This window comes from Corvus moneduloides, chromosome Z, assembly GCF_009650955.1.
Source record: "Corvus moneduloides isolate bCorMon1 chromosome Z, bCorMon1.pri, whole genome shotgun sequence".
Taxonomy (NCBI): Eukaryota; Metazoa; Chordata; class Aves; order Passeriformes; family Corvidae; genus Corvus; species Corvus moneduloides.
Window position 1 is genome coordinate 64,854,152 of NC_045511.1, and position 21,680 is coordinate 64,875,831.

General features: G+C 41.7%; 1 protein-coding gene across 2 annotated transcripts; it reads right to left on the reverse strand.

Moving 5' to 3' along the window:
- Positions 1-5,274: 5,274 nt before the first annotated feature.
- KCNV2 (potassium voltage-gated channel modifier subfamily V member 2) lies at positions 5,275-18,724 on the reverse strand. Of its 2 annotated transcripts, none has more exons than XM_032096348.1 (2): positions 15,361-18,724; positions 5,275-12,144 (listed from the first exon to the last, which is right to left on the reverse strand). In XM_032096348.1, exons 1-2 carry the CDS (start codon positions 16,534-16,536, stop codon positions 11,866-11,868), a joined length of 1,455 nt encoding a protein of 484 aa, XP_031952239.1. In that variant the 5' UTR covers positions 16,537-18,724; the 3' UTR covers positions 5,275-11,865. The 2 variants fall into 2 exon arrangements, with proteins under 2 accessions (XP_031952239.1, XP_031952238.1); XM_032096347.1 differs by having other exon boundaries at positions 15,118-18,721.
- Between the last annotated feature and the right edge of the window lie 2,956 nt (positions 18,725-21,680).

A 21,680-nucleotide genomic window follows, 5' to 3' on the forward strand; every position in this document is an offset into this window, starting at 1 on the left:
TTTCAATGAACCAGGGTTTGGTTTTGTTTTGCTCAAGTCTTCTAATTACACACTTTTAAGCCCTAATAAACCCAAGGGATTTGGAGAATTTTTTTTGGTTTTTTTGTGGTAATGGGGGAGGGATGAATTAACTTGTGGTTGATATCAAATCAGTATCCTATTGATGTTTCCTGTACCCTGTTTTGATCTACAAAAATGATGCCAATATTTTATTTTCTCCATTAAGAAGAAAGCCCAGAACTTCCTTCGTAAGGCATTCATAGAACACCCACCCTGCTGGTGCTTAATGTCATGCTGATGGACTGATCCAAGCAGAGAACCAGATTGATTAAACCTCCAATTTTAGGAGTTACTCTTCTCTGTTACTTGGTTTGACAAGATGTGGCTCCATTTGTAATGGCAGATGAGGAATTACTTCTAACATAGCAGTTTCGTCAACATGAAGTACTATACTGCTACCAGTGATTGGCTGTCAGTTGTTAAGTAAACTGGTTTAAGTTCCCATGTTTTACATACTTGAAATCAGTCTCCTAAATTAGTGTGTTTACTGACAGAGGTCTTGATGATCCACCACTACTCCTGCAGTCCATTGGGAACTGCAGTGCTCAGCACACATCACAACCAGATCACCCAGTATGAGACTCAGACTTGAATGCTTAGCATGAGGTAAAATACTCAGGTTCTCTAGAGAGCACCTGTATGGCCCTGATGTTAAAACACAGAATCAAAGCATCAGATTCGTGTAAGCACGCATTCTTACTGGGCTGTTTGCTATTTAGTTTATCAGCACCTTCTCTAGCTATGACTTAATTTCATTGCTCCTGTATCTGTGCCGGATTCTAAACATTAGATTTTAGCCCTCAATAACGTGAAAATTGAGAAGGGGATATTTTTGCCCTCCCTGTTTTGCTCTAGCACTAATTGGAGCTACAAAGTTCATCAAGGAGTTGGAACATCTCTCCAGTGGGGATAGGCTGGGGGAACTGGGCCTGCTCAGCCTTGAGATGATTTGAATCAGGACCTCATGAATGCCTGCAAGTGTCTGAAGGGAGGGTGTCAGGAAGATGGATGCAGCTCTTCTTGGTGATGCTGAGCAATAGGACAAGAGGCAATGGGCAGAAACTGCTGCACAGAAGTTCCACCTGAACATGATGAAAAGATTCTTTGTGCAGTGGAACAGGTTACTCAGAGAGGTGGAGTCTCACTGGGGATATTCCAGAACTCTCTGGACACAATCCTGTGCCACGTGCTGTAGGAGGACCTTGCTTGAGCAGGAAGGTTGAGCCAAATGACCCACTGTAGTCCCTTCCAAACTGATTCATTCTGTGCTTCTGTACTTCTGTAATTATTCAGCATAAATCTGTTGCATATTTTGTTCACGTTGGCTTTTTTGGCAGTAACGTAGACTTCTTAATAACAGTTCACTACCATTTAAATTCACTATCTGTTGCTAATTAAAACAATTGGTTTATTGTCACGAAAGAAAATCGTGCTGCAGACACTAGTGAGCTGCAATCTTCACTAACTGAGGGGATGGGTTTACAAGCAGGAGCACTTAGTGCCAGGTCCAAGCAGTTCTAATTTGGATTAGCCTTTAAGTATTTACACCCACACATAAGCTTAGGTAGAATTAGAGGGGAGCACATTCAGCAGCAAAGTATCCATAAATCAACAGATGAAAACAAACAAACAATGTTAGAAACGATTTTCCTAACTATAACATTTATGTGCTGCCCAAAGTAGCCTAAGTAAGCTACAAATTACAATTGGGTTTGTGGTTTATTTGTTTTTATGAATTTGCCTATTTGAGTGTCTTACAATTTTTTGTGAACTAACAAATATTGCCCCCAGACAGGACCAGTGAGAAGCAAGAGATTACTTATAATGATGAAACAGTGCATTTCACTGCTTTAAACCGTTTATACTTAAACATACACATCTAGAAAATGTACTTAATTACTTCATCTGATTGGCAATGGCATTAAGTGTTCCTGCTCGTAAACACATCCTCTCACTGAAGGTTGGAGCTCATTAGTTTCTGTAACAGGATTTTCTTTTGTGACAATAAACCAGATCATTTTAATTAGCGGCAGATAATGAATTTAAACTGTAGTGAACTGTTTCTAAAGAAGTCTCAGTTTCTGCCAAAAACCCAACCTGAATGAAATATGCGACAGATTTGTGACTGAATAATTAATAGTAAAATAAAACAGCGAGTGGAAAAAAAATCTGGTACAGCCCTTCTCATTTTTTTGGGTTATTAAGGGGAACTAATACTTAGAAGCTGGCACAGACATACTTCCAATTAAAAGGAATACAGGGAGAAAAGAAAATAAGTCATAGCTAGAGAAGGTGCTAATAAACTGAACAGCAAAAAGCCATGTAAGAATGTGTGCTAACATGAATCTGATCTGATGCTTTGATTGTGTGCTTTAATTACGGTTGCTTTAACTGGAGTTGTACCAGGCAGTTTATTTTCATTTTTGAGTCTGCACATATCATTTATTTTAAGTTATGTGTAGTAATTTGGAGAGACTGTTAGTTTTCCTTACCACAAGTTGAGAAATGCCACTCTTCATCAAGTAGACATCAGTTAAGGTTATGCTATAGTTACCACTATTTTCCTACCAGAGATAGAACATAACTTTTACTGTTAAGGTGTGTCTTTAATGTCAGTTGAAAACAAATTCTGAAATAGCCTAAATGGAAGGAGAGGAAAAGCAGGTTATGTGGAGTGCAAAAGATTGTTTCAATGGCTTAAGGTATGTCAAGGGCTGACCTGGTTTTTCACAGTGAAGAAGCTGGTTGAATCTATCCCAGTCTCCATGGGTCTCTGTGGCTGTGTGAAGGCTGAGAAGTAAATTTTTTGAAAGATTCTGAAACAATAGTGGGGTTTTTTTTGGATTTGTTTTTTTTTTTTTTTAAGCGTGTCCTTTTAATTTTTTTTATATGAACTTTTTTGCCCACTTTAGATTATCCAAAGTGATCAAATTATTGCCAGCATCTTAATATAGCTAGTAGTAGTTTTTTTATTGCCAAGAAGACAACAGAAGTGCACAGGCAGCAAGTAAATTTTTTTATCTGCTACTCTCTCAGAAGAAGGCTGCAATTATGAGGTATTTGCTTTAAAGCCATTTTCCCGAGGAGAAATGCCTGTCTCTTGTGGCCAGTCAGAGCCAACACCTCTCACCTTACTCAGCAGACTTTGGAGGGTGAACTTGCGAGGATAGAAAAGGTGGTAATGGTTGTTCTATTTTTTGTTCTTAGAAGAGAGAAGACCCATTTTCTTGGATGTATATTAGTGTGACAGTGTATTTTCCATTACCTTGGTAATAAGGGCATGCAGATAGGTACTGTTGTACCTTAGTGGCTCTAGGTTTAAGGTACAGAAGAACCAGACTTCCCCTTTGCTGCTGACAACAGGATCTACCGAGAGCAAGCAGTGTTTTGCTTTCCCACTGACTCCACCAACTTACCTTTTCTTCAAAAGAAAAAGAAGTACACAATGACTTTGAGTTTGTTTCTGACTGCAGAACAGAGGAAAAAGTGGGATCAGCAGAGAATGCAGTGATTAACTTAGCTGGAAATAAAGGGGGAATGCCTGGGGACAGTATACATATTGCAGGCAGACTGTGACCAATGAGCTATGAGATTTTCTTTCTAATCCTGTCCATCTTTTGTCTAGTTGGGTTGTAGACTGTCAGAATGGACACAAGGCCGTATCCACATATGCACAGCACTTGGTACTTAGAGAGTTCAACCATGTGTTCTCTTTATTCCTGTGTTATGTCTAAAAAACTAAACTGTAATAATCAAATATTAAAAGTAGGGTTTTTAAAAATTTCTTACATCTTTAAAACAGATTCATGCAAGAGTTCATTGCATTAATCAAGATACATTTCCTTCTGATTTCTTGGAAGAAATCTGTACTGCCCATTAGACATTTTGCATTGTCAAGTTCAAGATCATTGCCAAAACCCATCCATTTTGCCTCCATGTGTACCATATTGCTCAGCTGCTTTGTGAAAACACCGAAGTTCATTTACCCTTAGCCATATTACTCTTCCATCAGTTTCCTTGTTTTCTGCTTGGGGTTTAAAACTCTTGCATTGAGTTGCTCCCTTACATTCTCCATTATGTAATTTTTTTCCTCTGTTAGTAAGTTTTTTGGTGTTTAAAGACCATTCTGTGGTTTTGTGTGTCTTGTTTTAAGATGGACTTTTAGGGTATGAAACCTTTTGTAAAGATCTATAAATAGTAAATACCCTGTGTTAACCACCTAATAAAGAGGAACAGACATTCCTGGAAAGCACTGCTATTTAAGAAATACTAATCTATTACAGCTGGTGGTGGGGTCCGTGGCTGTGACCCACGAAGAGATGACCGGTCCGGGGAGATGGTCCCGAAAGGCATCGCCTTCCCGAGGTCCGGTGTCTTCCTCTCAGCTGCTGGCAGAGGAGCCCTTGCAGAAGCTGTCAGCTCTTTTGTGATATCAGCTCGTGATTCCAGCTCAGCTCTGCAGGGCTGCCTCTAGGCCAAACCAGACCAGAGAGAGAGACAAGAAGACCCGTATGGCTGGTTCCGCACGAAAGTAGCTTTATTGTGGGTTCCCTCTGGCGAAGGGAAGGCCAGGGACGACCTCTCCCTACAGAGGCGAATTGGTCTTCTTTTATAGGGATACAGGGGATCAGCAAGGGGACCAATGGGTTACAGAGGGTCTGGGATAGACCAATGGGTTACAGAACGATCTGCATAGGGTCTCCCAAAGGATTGTGGGTCTACTTTCCCTCACCATGACTCCAAAGTAGTCACCTTTCCAGGGAGTCCTGCTGGGCGAGTGTGAAATCTTTTATCTCAGCAGACATCCCTCCAGGGCAGTGGCTGGGCATATCCCACACTAATCTATCATAATGGGTCCTCCACCTTTTGTCTCATCCCTGCAACTCTGCATTTCAGCAGTTCAAGTTTTCCTTGACATGATTTTTTACTTGTAAATGTATACAGAGGGTCTAACTCATTTTGCTGTAGCATCAAAGAAGCCAGTAGGGTTATTACTTACAAGCTGTTCTATGGGGAGGGACTGAGGGAAGGGAAAGTCATTGATGGCTGGAAAACTGCAAAGTATGTGAGTTAAACTCAGGTATCAGCAGTAATTCCTTGCATATGCCCGACTTTACATTATGTATCTTTGTGATTTTCCTCTTGCAGTAGTCATATTGAAGTTTTGTCAAGGGCCGTACTGGTTGAAGTGGATTTAACCATCTTGTCGTCTGCTGTCATGGAAGACGATTTTAATTGCTGGGTTTATATATCTTTCAATCAGAACGTGTCTTACAGATACACTTGTGCTTTACACAGTGCAAAAATCCTACAGATTCTCTAGTTTGCACTGTCCTCCCCAGCGCTGGTTCTGTCTGTCGTTCAGGTATCTTGTCGGTCTTGTGCTCTAATGAGAGTGTGTCTACATGGATTACATCTTTTACTAGAATTTAAAACCAAAAATAAAATGCATACAGGAGGGAGCTACAGGACCTCTGGGTATACAGGCATAGACAAGCAGGTGCTATAAGCATTGAATTAAGAAGTCATCAAAAAGTTTATATCTGTTTGCAAAACAGATAAAAATGAAACACTTCTGGGGGAAAAAAGAAAACCAAAGCAAACCAACCAACCATCACTACCATCACCAAAAAAAGCCAACAAAAAGAGAAAACCAAACCAGGGGTTGTAATTTTAATGATAGACTAAATTATAAGTATTTCTGAGAAAATATTTTTTGCGGAAAAGAGTAATAAGATAATATGAGAGTTGGTTCAGTATGTTGCAGTTGATAAAATTTCTGCTCCCAAGCTGTGGGGAGATGAAGAACATCAGCTGCCACAACACTTGCTATGAAGTCATCTTCACAGTGTGGTGATAGCACAGTTTTCAAGGCAGTTGTTCTTATGGTTGAAAGGCTCTCAGAGGCTGTTTTACAAATTGATGCCACCCATTTTTCTATGTAGGCATTTTCAATTTTTATGGGTTTTTTCCTCTGTTTATATGAACAGGAAAAAATATTTAGGGCCTCTTCCTAATTCCGTATCTTTTGATAGTGGACAGTGAAAAAAATAGGCAGTACCAATTAAAGACGTTTGAGATATGTCTGAATTATTTCTCTTCAAAAGAATTAAAAATGGTTGAACTTGTATATTATTGTAAACACTCCACCCTCGGTGACAAAACTTCAGGCTTTTGGTAGACTACCTGAGGAGGATGCAGCACAGCTGGCTAGCATGGCTGGTAGCAGGCACCAGATATTGTTAAGGAAAAGGGGAATCTGGCAGCCTGTAACCTCTGAGTGGCAGCAGTGAACAATGTTCCATGCCAGGAGCTGTTCTTCCCACGGGGGGACCCACCCAGCTACTTTGCCCTGCTCTAAAGAGGCTCTTCATCACAGCGGAAGGTGCTGTCACAACCTGCCTGTGACTTCCTAAATTTTCCTGAACTTCTGGAATGTACTGGTTTTGGGGTTTTTTGCTTGTTTGTTGTGTTGTCCACTGTGGTGTGTTGCCATCGTTTCCCCATCTCCCCCCCCGCCCCTGTCAGAATTGATGGCCTGAAGAACAGTTATTAAGTGGTGGCAAAAGACTGGCTTTAAAGAATGGTACTTGCTTATCTGCTTTCTAATGATGGCAAATTCTTTTGCTTACAAATCGAGCCAATCCACTTCAGGAGTCTGAATGACAGTACAGAAAATTTCATAGAGTAGAACTAGACTCTGACAAGTTTTATTTAAAAACCTTGATAATGTCTATCTCAGGACTTACTTGTAGATAGCTTTAATTTTTCTCAGCATATTTCCATTAAAATACCTAAGTACATAAAAAACGTCTACCTCTGACCTTTCCCTATTTTAGTCCTAGATAAAGGGCTGGATTACAGTCAAAAGGCATGTAATTTTTATACTACCAAATAAAGAAGTCAATAAAAGTTTTGTAATAGTAGATAAGCATATTTTTGCATGACATAAAACCAGAATGGTCTAAACAGTTGAAGCTATTTTTTAAGCAAGGTGACAATTTTTATTTCTTAGTCTAACTGATAGTAATCATGTTTCATCAAAAACCTTTAATATTCCTAGCTGATATTTAAAAAATTTCACTTACTTTACTTAAAATATTTAAAGACTGAATATTGCTATTTGCCTTAGAAACCTGGGAATAGTACCAGATGCCTATTAATCGGTGGTGTACTGTAGCTACCCCTTCAAGTGCTATCTTTCTGAATGAGAAAAGCAAACAGCTCCTGAACTGCGCTGAGAAAGTGATGTTCTTCTAAAACAGGATTTGTGCAGGAGCATATTCTAACTGGAGTTCTTTCCACTCTCTCATGTAGGGACAGACTCTACATTTCTACTACCCCCCCCCATATTTTTAAAAATTTTTTCTCTTCCCCTTTATTTCTTCTTTTATTTTTTTCCTTTTTCCTTTTCTTTTCTTTTCTTTTTCATCCCCCTTTCCCCCCCATAATTCCCAGTCCTAAATTAAGTAGAAGAAACAATGCTTCGTTCTCCTAAAATGAAGCCATCCAGATAAACTGACTGTTTCTTAGTCTTACAGCGAGAGCATGTTTGCTAAGTCTGTAGTGAAACATAATGATAGAATACATATTCCTTCTCCCTCTGGGTCTCATTAATATCTGCAATTAGTTACAATAGAAGACTTTACCATGGCCATATTTAGAGAGATTTCTTATTTCTCAGTGGTTTGAGATTCCTCCATCCTGTTTCCCCGAAACCTTAGTTATGCCGAATTAGCATCTCATAAAAGAAGACTGTCTACTTTAATAGTGTTGCCCATCTTTGTTGTGTTTAAGCATGTTTTCCCTTGATGTGTTATTTCAAAACCTTTTGATTGCCAAAGCCCTATGGAATTCAAGTAACCAAGACAATCACGACTCTCCTCAATTGTTCTTGGATGTCATCATGTCTACCACTTGCCTGTTTCCTTTGACTAATTTAGGGACAGTGATGCCACTGAAAGTCTTCATGGATGTTGCACAATAAATTAACAGAGTCCTCTGCGGGGAACATTGTGTCAACCACAAAGAAAAGGCAAAAATGTTTCATGCTCTTTCAGAACCAGCTGATACAGGTTTGCACAACCTTCGGCAGGTTCTCAAAAGTCTATTCTGTGGGAATATGAACTCGTCCCTTCCTCTGAGCTGGCTGGAGGTCCACTTTGAGTGGTAGGAGCAGGAGAGACTTTGTGGGAGGACCTTGCTTGTTCCCATCTACACGGAGTGTAGAAAGTGCTGGCACTGACAGAGCCTTGAGCAATCCAGGCACTGTCTGGCTCCTATAATGGTACCTCAAATTTAGGCATAATCCTTCCTATTGAAATGCACAGACTTATGCTTGTCACCCCTAAAATAAGAATAGTTAAGCCAAAGGCAGAAAGCTACATAAAATAATCCAGAGAAGAAAATTACAAACCTTTGGGAAAAAAACCTTACCAAGTACTATCTTCTAATTTTCTGGAGTGTGCTTTACTCCACTAAGCACCCATTCACTTCCCCAATGCAGCCGGGCAGGGCTGACAGGTATTGCAAAACAAAACCCAGCAACTTTGTGTAGTCTGATACTTAGGGTGTCACTGCCAGAGGTGTGTCCTCTGGACTGCGTACTTCTACCATGTACCTTGTGCCAGCTCTAGTGCTAGTCAGAGCTCTCAGCACCGAGCTTGGTCATGAGTCAAGTGAGAATCTATTCCCACTCCTGCGAAGAGTCACATCTGTGTGCTGAGTAGGTGCACAGAGTAGTCAAGACGGTACCAAAGCCGTCTGTGAGATGGTGGGGCTGGATGAAGGGTGAGGGGGCAAAGTGCATTGAGAAAAAAGAGAGTTGAGCAGTTGCTAGGTAAACTGAGCTGCCCAAAGTGTGATGGCCTTGGTGCTCAGTGCACCCAAATGGGATCTGGTGGTACCGGTCACAAAGCCTTGTGCTTCTGAAGGGACAGAAATCATTCTCCTCTGTGTCTGGCAGTATTTTGGCCCATAGCCATTAGCCTGTAGGGTACTCTAAGTAAGAGTTTTACCTACGTGTGGCTGTAGTGTGTGGAGACTCTGGATTCCTTCCAAACTAAAGCCATCAACTAAAGATTGCTTGGGCCAGAGGAGACTGAGTGTTTAGGAAGTGTTTGGACTTTGCTGCTTGGTCAGGATACTTCCATAGCTCTTTTTTGAAGCAAGGCCTGTGACACACTCCTTTCCACCCAGCTAAGTGCTGGAAATACCGAGCTATATGGTCTTTCTTTTACTGTCACCTTGTGGGCCATTATTTACCTGGTGCAAAGTGGAACATATTCAACTAGAGGGGTGCAGGAGACCCTCTCCATTTGAACAGTTAGAGCTGCATTTGAACAGTTAGAGCAATACTGTGGGATTTGTGCATTGAAGTCTTACTGAACAGATAAAGCATTTGCCAAGGACATTCAATTCTGACTCCTGATTAAGATACAAGACTCCTTTTTTGTCTGCTCATTTTTGGTGTGGAAAACCTATTTCGTTGCATGCCTTCAAAAATACCTGCTTGAATAGATCCTGCAGGTGAGGCAAGTGGGTGGAAAACAAAACTAGTGATCTTTGTCAGGTCTGAGGCTGTGACAAAGTCCAGTCTCAGCAGAGTTAGTGCTCAGGCTCTGGATTTCTGTAGGTGGCAAGAAGCTGCTGAGCCTGCCATGCAAGGCTGAGCATCTGCGTCCCATCTGCATGGTCATGCAAGTATGAATTCCTTCAGCAAAGAAATTGATTTACAGTGTCCCCTTTTTTTGAAAATCCAGTAATCAGATTTTAAGTGCTTTTAATGGCTCTAACTCAATTTGCATGTTGAAAATAAAGCATAGTTGTGTTTTTGCATGCTTGTACTTGTCACCTCACTGAACTGCAGTAAGAGGTTTCCTGTGGTTCCTGGAAGCTTCTTGTCCTGTTGTTGCTGTGCAGAAGTGCTATGCAAATTCCCTAGAGCCAAAGCAAAGCAGCTATTCTTCTCAGTGAGTGCCAGGATTGTGCCTGCTGCATTGTGTGCAGTCCAGAACAGCAAACATCTATCACACTGAACTCCCAGGGCTCAGCTGTGCCTTAAAGACATGGTTTAGCTTTTAACAGAGCTGATCAGCACACAGTGTTCTGACTGTCATTCCTAAAGAACAAAATGACAGATGGGCTTATGATACGTTTGTCTGGAGGTAGAGAATGAGAAGAGCAAGTTGGTTACTAATTACCTTCCCACCACTGAAAGGAGAAACGTCCCTGTGCTTGACACAATTCGCATGGAAGTGTCAAAATTAATGAACTTTTTCACCCTCAGCTGTCCCAGAGTGAGCTTCACACCATTGTGTCCCATGTGGCCCTGAGATTAGAATGCAGCCATTTGCATTCATCAGAGCAGCACAGACACAGCGTGAGAGTTCAAGAGTTTTCAAATGCATCTCTGTCATCAGGATGCTTTGCAACAGGAGTGCTGCTGAGTAACAGCCATGGGTCGTGTCAGTGCATTGTTACCATTGATCCTTTTCATTAGACTTTTTTTCTTTAAGATCTTTGCATCTGATTATCAAAAAAAAAATTTTTCTTTCAGATCTGTTATTCTGATTACTGTTTCTGAATTGGTATGACTGCTCTTATGTAAAAAGAATATTCCTGATAGTCTCTGAAGTAATACATAAAACTGCAATTCCATTAAATTTTTGTTAGTTTTATTTGTTATTTAAGTTTTGGGGTGAATTTAGACACATGAGAAATCCCATCCAGCTGTGCAAGAAGACACAGTAATCTCAGGACATAAAGTACTCCTGGGGGTGAGCTAAGTGTCAGGATTGTGTCCCTAATGGCTGTATGTACCAGACAAATTATCTTGATTTTAAATTATATTTAAAATTGGTTACAGTTAAGTGCTGATAAGATCCTTTGTATGAACATTCTTTATGAGTTACTACCCATTACATATTTCCTTTGATTATTTTTTAAATACTGCCTTAATACTTATGTCCTATGACAGGTCTATTATTCTAACAATTCAATCAGTAGATATATTAAATACTGCAAAATGAATTATCACTTAATCCTATACCTAAAAATGATTCGGTTTGGAATTTTTTTAAAAATTGATCAATGAGATTTATCAACTCAGACTCCAGAATTCTTCACTAGTTCTTGTCATACTGAAAGATGATTATTGAGATGGGGTGGGGGGAAATGCTAAAAGCAGTGCAATGCTTGACTAGGCATGAAAATAGGAATCATTTGCAGGGCTGCATTTGAAAAATAAAATTGAAACAGTGAAGCATAGCTATCTGGCAATGGAAACAGAGTCTTACATCTTAAGGAGTCTAGCTGCTGCTAATGTTTAGATAAGTACCCTAGGCCATTTTCCTCTATTGGAAAGCTGATGCAAAACCAATTTAAGTGATGCAGTCAGTGTATTGGGTATTCTGTTTGTTTAATTTTTGAGACTGCCTTAACAGCAGTAAGGTGGCTGACCCTTAATGACAGCAACTTGTTTTCCCTTTGTACAATTATCGTAGGTCTTTATTGGCAATCTAATCAGTAGCAAGGGGTTAGATCTTTGCCTGGGACTAATTCAGAGTGTTTAATCTGAAGGAGGTAATTTCAGAGAGTGCTGAAAGTGCTGCTCACAGTCTTCAGAGTTAAAAAAATCTGTTGTTGTAATCTGAGCCTTTTTAGTTTTGAAAACACCCCCTTTTAAAACAGATTTCAACATCTACTTTTTGTTACTTTTGGCCTTTTTTGTTTATCTTTTGGCTGATCTGTTTTTCTTCTTTCTCCTCCAACTTCTTGGTTACCTCCCAATAGCCAAATCACAAACTATTGTTGCTGTGACAAAGGGTGGGATGCACCCTCACCACAGCACTCATATATTTTCCTTATGGCTCTCCTTGTGAAGTCGACCTTCCCTCTTTCTTTCTTGAGAGCTGTGTACTCGTATGCCTTCAGCTTGCTGTAATAGTCTGAGAATTTATTGTAGAGGATGGAGATGGGCATGCCATTCAGGATTATTCCAAAAGCAATGCAGAGGAAAGCAAACAGGCGACCAAGGTGAGTTTCTGGACACATATCTCCATATCCCACTGTAGAGATGCTGACCTACAGGCAAACCAACATTAAACCTCATTAGCTGAGAAGAAATACACAGACAGATATGCTCACTGATCAGGGACAATGTTAAAGTTAGCTCTTTTGTACTTTGCATTGTAAATCTGAAATATTCTGTGCTGCTTTTTTCTTTTTCTTTTTTTTGGTGTACCATCTATCTCATGCAAAACATCCCTAATTAAAAAAAAAAAATTAAATCCCTCTCACGAAGTAAAGAAAGACAATGGTTTGACACCATTCAGGAAGATTTTTAGATTTTTGCCCTGCAGAGGAAATTCCCAGACAATTTCCACACCAGCCTGTCCAGAAGGTGAGTTTGCTTGGCTGTAGGGAGAGGAGACATCTGGCTCACTGACCATGCAAATCCACTGATAGCTGCAACCCTGCTCCCTCATCGTGTCACTTGGAACAGATGTCCTGTTTCTAAATCCAGTGTGTTGATAAAACCCTGTATTTGGGCCTCGTTCTGTGGGTTATATTTTGAGTCTTACCTTTGTTTGTCATATATATTTTAGGATGGTGTTTAGTATATTTGTTTTATATGAATCACCATCTCATTGTATACATGGCTTCACATTTTTCTTCTCAGCCAATATAATTTTCTCTTTCTAGCCTATAGATACCTGAGGGAACTATGTTACGGATCCAGTGCTACACCAAGTACTGAAATATCTTCTTTGTAAAATTCAGATCAAAATTAATGGATGTTTGATTATGGAGCTGCTACATATGAAGGGTGTACTCCCAAAGAGTCAACATAAGATAACTCCTAATTTATATAGTTCCACTGCACACATCTTGATATTTTATAATTTTTGCACTTAGTAAATATAACTTACTTTTCTCTGGCAGGTAGAACTTGCAGGTTTCTGTCACCTATCACTTTCTAGTCTGTGCAAGGGATCTTTTTCAGCCAGTGGATTTTATTTAGTTTTTTTTCACAGTGTCTCAACACACTCTGTGTATCTGTTAACAGTAACCTAAAACTCTGACAGAAATAAGCCACAGACAGTAGGACTTTCACCGTAATGCCCTTGTGGCTTTAACACTGAAATAAGTCTTCAGAAATCACTGTGTACAGTTTGCTATCCTCTAACATGCTAAATGGAATGATATTTCAAATGAAGAAAGCATTAGGGTACATGAGAGAGCACTGGGTGAGCACATTTTTAGGATGCACTTGGTGCTTCCTGTGGAATAAAAAGGATTAGTGATTTGGTTTAATGGAAATTAAGTCACTGGATTTGAATGATAATACAGGATAAATATCTCCAAAAATAAATACTGAAATGAAGGCAAGATGTTTATCTCCACCAGCCAGGACAAAAATGTTATTCTGTGATAATGTACTGTACCACTGGCATAGTCTTATACATTGCCTGTAACAGTTTAGGAGGGATACTTCTCCTGCATATGTGAGATGGTGAATGCTGTTGGATTTTTATAAAATTTGAATGATCTAGATATTTTAATTTACAGTCTTAAAGAACTAAAAGGCTTTAAAAAGTATTTTGTGCTTTGGAATTGCAATGTGAGTGAAACAGCTCCTTCAAATGTCTTTGAAGACATTTGCTCAGCTAAATAGGCCTTTTTCCCCTAGTCATATAACTTTCTTAGGAATATCTAAATGATTATGGTGTCACCAGTTTGCAAAAATGAGCCCTAAAGATTTGGCATATAACCTGCATGCTCAGAAAACAAAATATTTTAGCAATGTATGAATCACCAATGTTTTCATAGGCTGCCTATATCACTACAAGATGACTGTGAAGGTCACATTAAAGGATCCTTTCCTTTTTTCACTGATTTTTCCATCCTTCCATGGCCCAGCTTAAAGGATTTTCAGCACAGTTACATAAATGCATGTGCACATATAAATGTATGTATTTATGCTTGTCTGTAAGGCTTTTTTTCTGCCATGTGCTGCAAATGTGTGGTAAACCACCACACTTCATTGGCCATGGCTGAACCAGAGGTGCAGACCATGGGCTCTGGGGTGGCTGGCCAGGAGAAGTGACCTTGGATGGGTTGGGATTACTGTCTGGTGGGCCCCATATGCAGCTCTGTGCATCCAGTGTCTGTGCTGATCAACCAACATGAGATGTTCTAACTCATATTCAGTCTATTTGCATGGACTTTTTTCTCCAGGGAAGTGACTGGGATAGAGCCAGACCCATAGCCAGGCCCAGGGGTCAGAAGTGCTCCTGGGGCCCTCCATAATAATGGTCTGTGGAGGCCAGCATCAGCTGTTGCAAAACAAAGTGTGTGTGACAATAGCCTAGGACATGCCTTAGGGTTATAGACAGCCAAGATATGGGTCCTCGGCATGTACAATGTCTAGCTACATCTAGGATGTTATAAATACACACATCTTCTGCAGCACAACAGAACACAATCTCTTGTGTAAAACAGTTGTTGGTCCTAATGGATTTTTAACAGCCAGAGTTCTGGGACGGCTTTCACTCTTAAAGTTTAAGTGATCTGACTATAATTAATAAACTCTGTCTTACGATCTTGCAGTTGTATGATAGGTCACAGAAGATCTACAAATAGAATAAGAATGAAAACCCTGTGTCCATCTGTAACTAGATAGCCTAATGCATGCATTTTTTCCCGCTATTGTTTTGGCAACACTGACAATGGCATTAAATGGGGAAATGCTTTTCTTTCCTGTCTCTTCACCCACTTCTTCTTTAAAAGTGAAAATACTTTCTGCATTTGGAGATATGGGAATTTCAACACTGTCTGCCTGATTAAGCCTTGATTTAAGCTTACAGAGAGGTGAATGAGTGCGTGTATGGGGGTGTGTGTGTGAGCTTATGTCCTGTAAGCTCGGAATTCAGACCAGATGTTCACTGATCTGAGCCTGCTGTTTTCAAGATTGTCAGCAACTCCAGCAAGGAAGGGGAGGGGAAGGAAGGGAGGGTCTCTGGCTACCCAGCAAGGTAAGATGTGTTTACTTACAGCAGCCCACCACCAAGCATGAGGAATGCTGGTGAAGTTGGTACTGGACACATCGTGCTCCACTGTGTAGACCATGGCAGAGAAGGCAAAGATGCCCATAGCAATGAAGAGCAAAAGGCAGCCCACCTGCTGGTAGCACTGGCGCAAGGTAAAGCCAAAGGCACGCAGCCCTGTGGAGTGGCGGGCCAGCTTGAGGATGCGGAAGATGCGCATGAGGCGCATGATGCGAAGCACTTGTCCTACCTTGCTCACCCGTCCCACCTTCTCGATGTCGTGCTCGTGTTGGGAGCCCCGGCCCCGAGGCTGGTCATCATCAGTAAAGCATTCAAGCAGCAGCTGCAGATAGAGGGGCAGGATGGCAATGAGGTCTACTGCGTTGAGGGCACTGCTGGCAAAACGGCGCAGATCTGGAGTAGAGACCAAGCGCAGCAGGTACTCCAGAGTGAAGAATGCAATGCACAAGGTCTCAACATGCTCCAAGACAGGCCGACTATCCCCACTCTTCCAGTCTACCTGCTGCATCTCCTCTACTGTGTTGAGTGCCAGGGCCACCACGGAGATGAGCACAAAGAAGCTGGAGGCCACGGCCATCACTTTGGCAGTGACAGAGGAGAAGGGCTTCTCCATGAGGTTCCAGAGGCGCCAGCGCTGAGGGCCGTAGTAGCGCATGTGGTGGAAGAGATGCTCATTCTCCTCAGCCTCTGCCTGGGAGCGCAGCTCCCGCTGGACCTTCAGCTGCTCACTCAGCTCGTCCCGGCGCTCCTCAAAGCAAATGCGGCAGCAGCGGGGTGTGTATTTGAGACGCACGCCCCAGTAGCTCAGCTCCTCCAGGAAGCTACGGGGGCACAGCTCGTCCCGCACCCGTAGCACCCCCGAGGCATAGAAATTGTACACCAACTGGAAGACAGCTGGGTCCCGGTCAAAGAAATACTCATCGACCTGGGCAGTGTAGTCATCGCACAGGCCCAGCTGGCAACGACGGTCGGTGGAGGTAGCCAGGCGGCCCAGGCGAGTCTTGGGATAGATGGCCACTGCCTGGTAAGTGAGGCGGTAACTTTGGCCACCAACGTTGATATTCAGCATGGATGGAGCAGATGCCGTGGCTGGGGCTCTAGAGGAAAGAGCAGGGGAACAAGGAATAAATGATGAGGCCTTGCTTTCTCCCTTAAATGCATCTTCATGTGGCCATTTTCCTTGTTCTTTCTCTTCATCTTCCTCATCTTCATCATCCACATAATAGTTGTAATGCCCCTCAGGTCCAAGTTGCAGTAGGGGCTGGGCGCTCAAGGGAGTGGTGGCAGAGGAACCACTCTGGTTGTCTACATGAATGACTTCCTTAGGGAGGATGTTTGGTGCTTCCATCTCTCTGCCTTTATGTTTTAGGAAAGGAAACTCTTGCTGCCTGTTAAACTGCAACATAGTATTATTCCTTGCTCTTCTCCCCTCTGCATTCACCCGATTAAACAGTTAATACCAGTCCTTTTCAACACTGCAAAAGCTGACAACCTGGTTTTCTTCTCTCTTTATCTCAGTAATATCATGCACAGCAGTGGTTCTGCATATTTCTCCCTGCCAGCTACCACTCCAGTTGTTGTGAAAGCTCTGTGTGGGATATAGACACATGAAGACTGCTGTTGACCGTTTTAATCTTGCTGACAGCAAAGATCTGAGTGCTTAGAGGAAGGGATTTAAGGGCTATTATCCTGTTCAAACCTCGTTTCCCTTAGGCTGTGACGTGAATGATTATGGATCCATAAATCTATGAAAAATCAGTAGGGGGGAAAAATTCCTGAAGTTTTATTGCTAATAAAATGCACACATTTTCCTATTTCAAGTACATATGGATTAAAAATAATCTCAAATAAAAATGTATGAGGAGTGCAGAGAGAGAGAACGTTACAGATTTCTTTCATCCTCATGAGCATAGCATGGCTTGGTTTTCTTTAATGAAAATAATGAATAATAGATATGCAGATAAAGGGTAGGAACTCACTGGAATAGCTATTAAAATGTTTTCAAGAGATGAGCAAATAGAAGTAATTTCATTTTATTCAGAGTTAGAATATCTCCATTTGGTTAAGAGCTGAGGAATGTTGCAGTCTGTGCCTGAAGCTTTGGATGTGCTCTGGGAGTGCAGGTCTGATGCTCTGCTGGGCTCAGTAGAAGTGAAGAGCAGGGGTGTGAAGGGGTTTCCAGCTTTAAACTCTTCATGAGCTACTGAGAAACAGAATAAAGCCACTCTTGTTTCTCTCGCAGATCATGTTAGAGTAGTATAACGCTGCAGTGGGTAACTAGCAGGACAGGAGAGATGCTTTCCCTGTGTTTGAATGAATCTTCAGCTCTGGTTGGGCTGGCACCAGCAACTCCTGTAACAACAAGCATCCCAAAAACAGGTTACTTCCCCTTGTCACTGGGAGCACTTCAGCTAAGCTGGAGGTCCTGTAAAGCAGGGGATACACACAACAAAATATTGGTTCCTTGTGCATGCTCTTAGCATCTGACTTAAAACTTCAAAGCAGCAGCTCATTATCCCACCTGTATCCAGGCTGGTGCAGGAAGGGACAAGGCGCTGGAAAACTACTAGCTTTGGCAACACCCTTGCTGGTCTGGAAGGCCTCCCATTTGCAATCCTGTAGCCTGCTTTCCATTTGCAGCTCTCTACCCTTTCATGTAAGCTGCTGGGACAGTGTATCCCAGAGCTCCTGCAGCAGCGTTTTCACTTTGTTGTCCTCAAACTCCTGTTCTTCTGCACTGCTCTCATGTTCTTGCACCTGCAGAGTCCAATACTGTCATTTCGGTAGTGTCCCATGTGAAGCAATTTCTGTTGCTATGAGAATGTCTCCTTCTTCTTTCCTGTTCCTCTACCTCCAGCTGTAGTTTTTTGTATTTATATTGACTAGTTCTTGGAAGATGCCACAGCTGAGCATTTTGCAATACTTTTGTTCTCAGGCTTTATTCTTGTGAGTGGATCACACCAAACTGTTCAAGGTTTCTTTGAGTCACACTGTTTAAGGCCTGAATTATTTGTAATTCATATTTAACTCTGCTTGAAAGCGAATTTGTCTCCACTGCCTGTTCTCTTTCTTGATGCAAAAGAGACAAGGTCCCTATTAATAGGGTGTGTCAGTACCTCTTTGGAGATATCAACCTGCTTTTCAGTTTGCTTTGAGCATTAAACCATACAATGGTGAGTCCTTTGTATAGCAACCTTAATGCAAATTCATGTCCAGTTTGAAGGCTCTTTCTTTCTCCTAAGCAAACTAATTCAGACATAAGAAAAAGGGTAGTTTGCAATGCCATCATTTTAGTACCAAAAATTCTTGAATATTTCTTAATCAAGATCCAGGGTAGACTATAACCATATTCCTCATGCCAGCCTTTGCTGTTGCATTTAATTTTGCTTTTTGTCAGGCTCCCTGGTCTCATTTCTGAGAAGTATCCAGTAAGGTTTATTGCCCACTATTCGAGATAATTTCTTACACCATACTGCAGTAGCAGGAGCTTCTGCAGGGTGAATTTCATGACTGTCAGGCACCAGCTCCTCATGCACATGGACTCAGATCTTGGACATCATTACTAAGCAACGCAAGGAAGATCACTGGCTTCTGTCTGCTCAGACTAATCTCTTTGACCTAAATATTCATGGGAACAGAGCTCTGGGACACCTGCTGCACTCTGCTCATACTTGTCTCTAACTGACAAAGTAGCTAAAATAAAATTGCTTCATGTATGTTCTTTATTTTGGGGTGGGAGTTGGTTCTGAGCTGCTAGATCCTCAGTCTAGATAAATAAGAAAATGAAGTGACCAGAAAGGACCCACTTTTTTTCCTTATCTATCTTATTCACTGTGCTGCTTTTCTTCATAAATGTCATTAGTAAGAATTGCACAACATCTCATATATGGGCTGCTTAGAGAGCTAGTTAGTAAAGTCTCTTGGGAATATTTTTTTTTTTTGCAGTTATTTGAGTCCAGATATGCTTGTCCCTTTTCAAGAGCTGTCTTTTAAGAGTGCAGGAGCAGCCAAACACAAAGTGTTGAAATCCAAGTCAATGGGGCAGAAGGTTGGCTTGGTTGAGCAGTGAACTTAGATGGAGAAGGAAAGTGTATGTACACTGGAAGCAAGGTGACATGGGAGGATGACAGAGATGCTGCTCATCTCTGTGGAGAGAAAATTTGTGTGACCAAAACTCAGATAGAATTCAAGCTGTCCGGGATAAGCTGTGAAGGAAAGCAAGAAGAGCTTTTTTGGGTTTTATATATTAATTGCAAAAAAAGGATCAGAGATAACATCGGTCCATTGCTTGATGAGGTTCAAATAGGACTGCAGACACAGCAGAGAATGATGCCACCTTCACCTCTGTCTTCAACATCAATGGTGGGCTGGGATCCTTGGATCCCAGTGCTGGAAGATTGTCACTTGGGGAATGATAGATTCCCAGGCAATCCTGAAATTGTTTGAGTCTTGCTGTTTCAGTTGGGTGCACACAGGTGTATGGGGCCAGATAGGATTCTTTCCATGAAAGAACTGGCTGATGTACTTGGCAGGTCCTCTCTCCATTATATTTCATTTGTCTTGTGAGTCTGGAGATGTCCTAGTCAACTGGAACCTGGCAAAATTTGTCCAAATTTTCAAGAAAGATAAGAAGAAAACTCTGGAAATTGTAGGCCTGTCATTTTTATTGCAGCACCTGGTAAATTTATAGAGGAGGTTTTTCTGGGAGTTACTGAAAAACATTTAAGAGACAATGCCGTCACTGGTCACCGACAGACAGGGGTTCAAAAGGGAAAAGTCCCATTTGACCAATTTAATTTTCTTTTATCTTCAAGTAAACCATCTAGGTGACCAAGAGTAGATGTGGATTGTTTTTTATTTCAGCAGGGCTTTTGGTACTGTCTGCCACAGTACCCTGCTGGATAAACTGCCTGGCACACATCTAGTTGAGTCCATAATACATTGTGTGAGCAACTGGCCAATGAGTCGGGCTCAAAGGGTTTTGGTAAATGGTGTTATATCAGGCTGGTATCCAGGGACCAGAGGTTCCCCAGGGCTCCATTTTAGGGCCAGTGCTCTATAATGTTTTTATAAATGATCTGGATGCAGGGATTAAATGCACATGAAGTGTGGTAATGATACTACACTAGGAAAAGTTGTGGACTCCCTTGAGGGTAGAGAGGCCCTGTAGAGAAATGTGAGTAGATTAGAGATTGGGCAACTACCAACCACTAGAAATTAAACAAATTCAGTTGCAGGATTCTCCACCTGGGATGGGGGGATCCTGGAGGTACATGCAGACTGGAGGACAGCAGGCTTGGGGGAAGAGATCTGGGGGTTTGGGTTGGTGGCAAGCTGAACATGAGTCAGCAGTGCCCTGGCAGCCAGGAGGGCCAACCCTGTCCTTGGGGGCATCAGGCACAGCATCGCCAGCCAGGCAAGGGAGGGGATTGTCCCGCTCTGCTCTGCTCTGGGGTGGCCTCACCTCCAGTGCTGGGGCAGTTTTGGGTGGCACAGTATAAGGACATTGAACTGTTAGAGTGTCCAGAGGAGTGTGAACAAGATGGTGAAAATCCTCAATAGCAAGACTGAGGCCACTTGGTCTCCTCAGCTTGGGGAAGAGAAGGCTGAGGTGACCTCAGGGCAACCTACAGCTTCCTCAAGGTGGGCAGTGGAGTGAGAGGTGCTGATCTCCTCTCTCTGGTGGCCAGTGATAGGACATGGGGAAATGGAATAAAGCTGCATCAGGGAAAGTTCAGACTGGACTGGACAACAGGAAAAGGTTCTTCATGGAGATAGTGGTCAGTGATTGAATCATGCTCCCCAGGGAAGAGGTCACAGCATCAAGACTGCCAGAATTCAAGGACTGTCTGGACAACATTCTTAGTCATATGGTTCAGTTTCAGGTAGTCCTGTGAGGAGCAGGGATTTGGATTTAGTGATTCTCACGAATCCCTTCCAACTTGAGATATTGTATGATTCTAGGATTCTACAGATAGAAGAAGAAATGTGAAAACTTAGCAGTCAGTAACATTGGAGAATGCTGTCCAATCAACCAGACAATGCTCTGGGTACCAGCTTCCTGAGAACAGGATTTTCACAAGAGAAAACAATAATTAAAATGGAAGACAGTCACGAGCAGATGAGTCTTTCTAAGCCTTCATTTCTAGGAGTGCTGACTTTTCCAGGATAGGGGACTGCATAGTTGTAATGCTCTTTCACTGAGCAAATCAGCTTCAAAATTGAGCATATGTGCTTTGTCTTGGTTTAAAGATAAGACAGTTTTAAAATTAAAATTACTTTAAAGAATTTATATGATCCTGTAGGGCCTCAGTGGATTAGTTCCTACCTCATAAGGAACATTTAATAGATTAGTAGTTTTTTAAGGTCAGGAAAGGCCTGTAAGATCATTTTTTCTGACTTACTTGAACAATAGCCTCAGAACTTCACTCAGTAATTTTGCCCTTCTGCATGTTTCAAAGGGTCCAGCCAGGCTCTTTCCTTAACATCCAGTGACTTCTGAAGCTAAGTTAATGTCTTGGTTTTGAAAGACAGGTGTCTGCTAAGGAA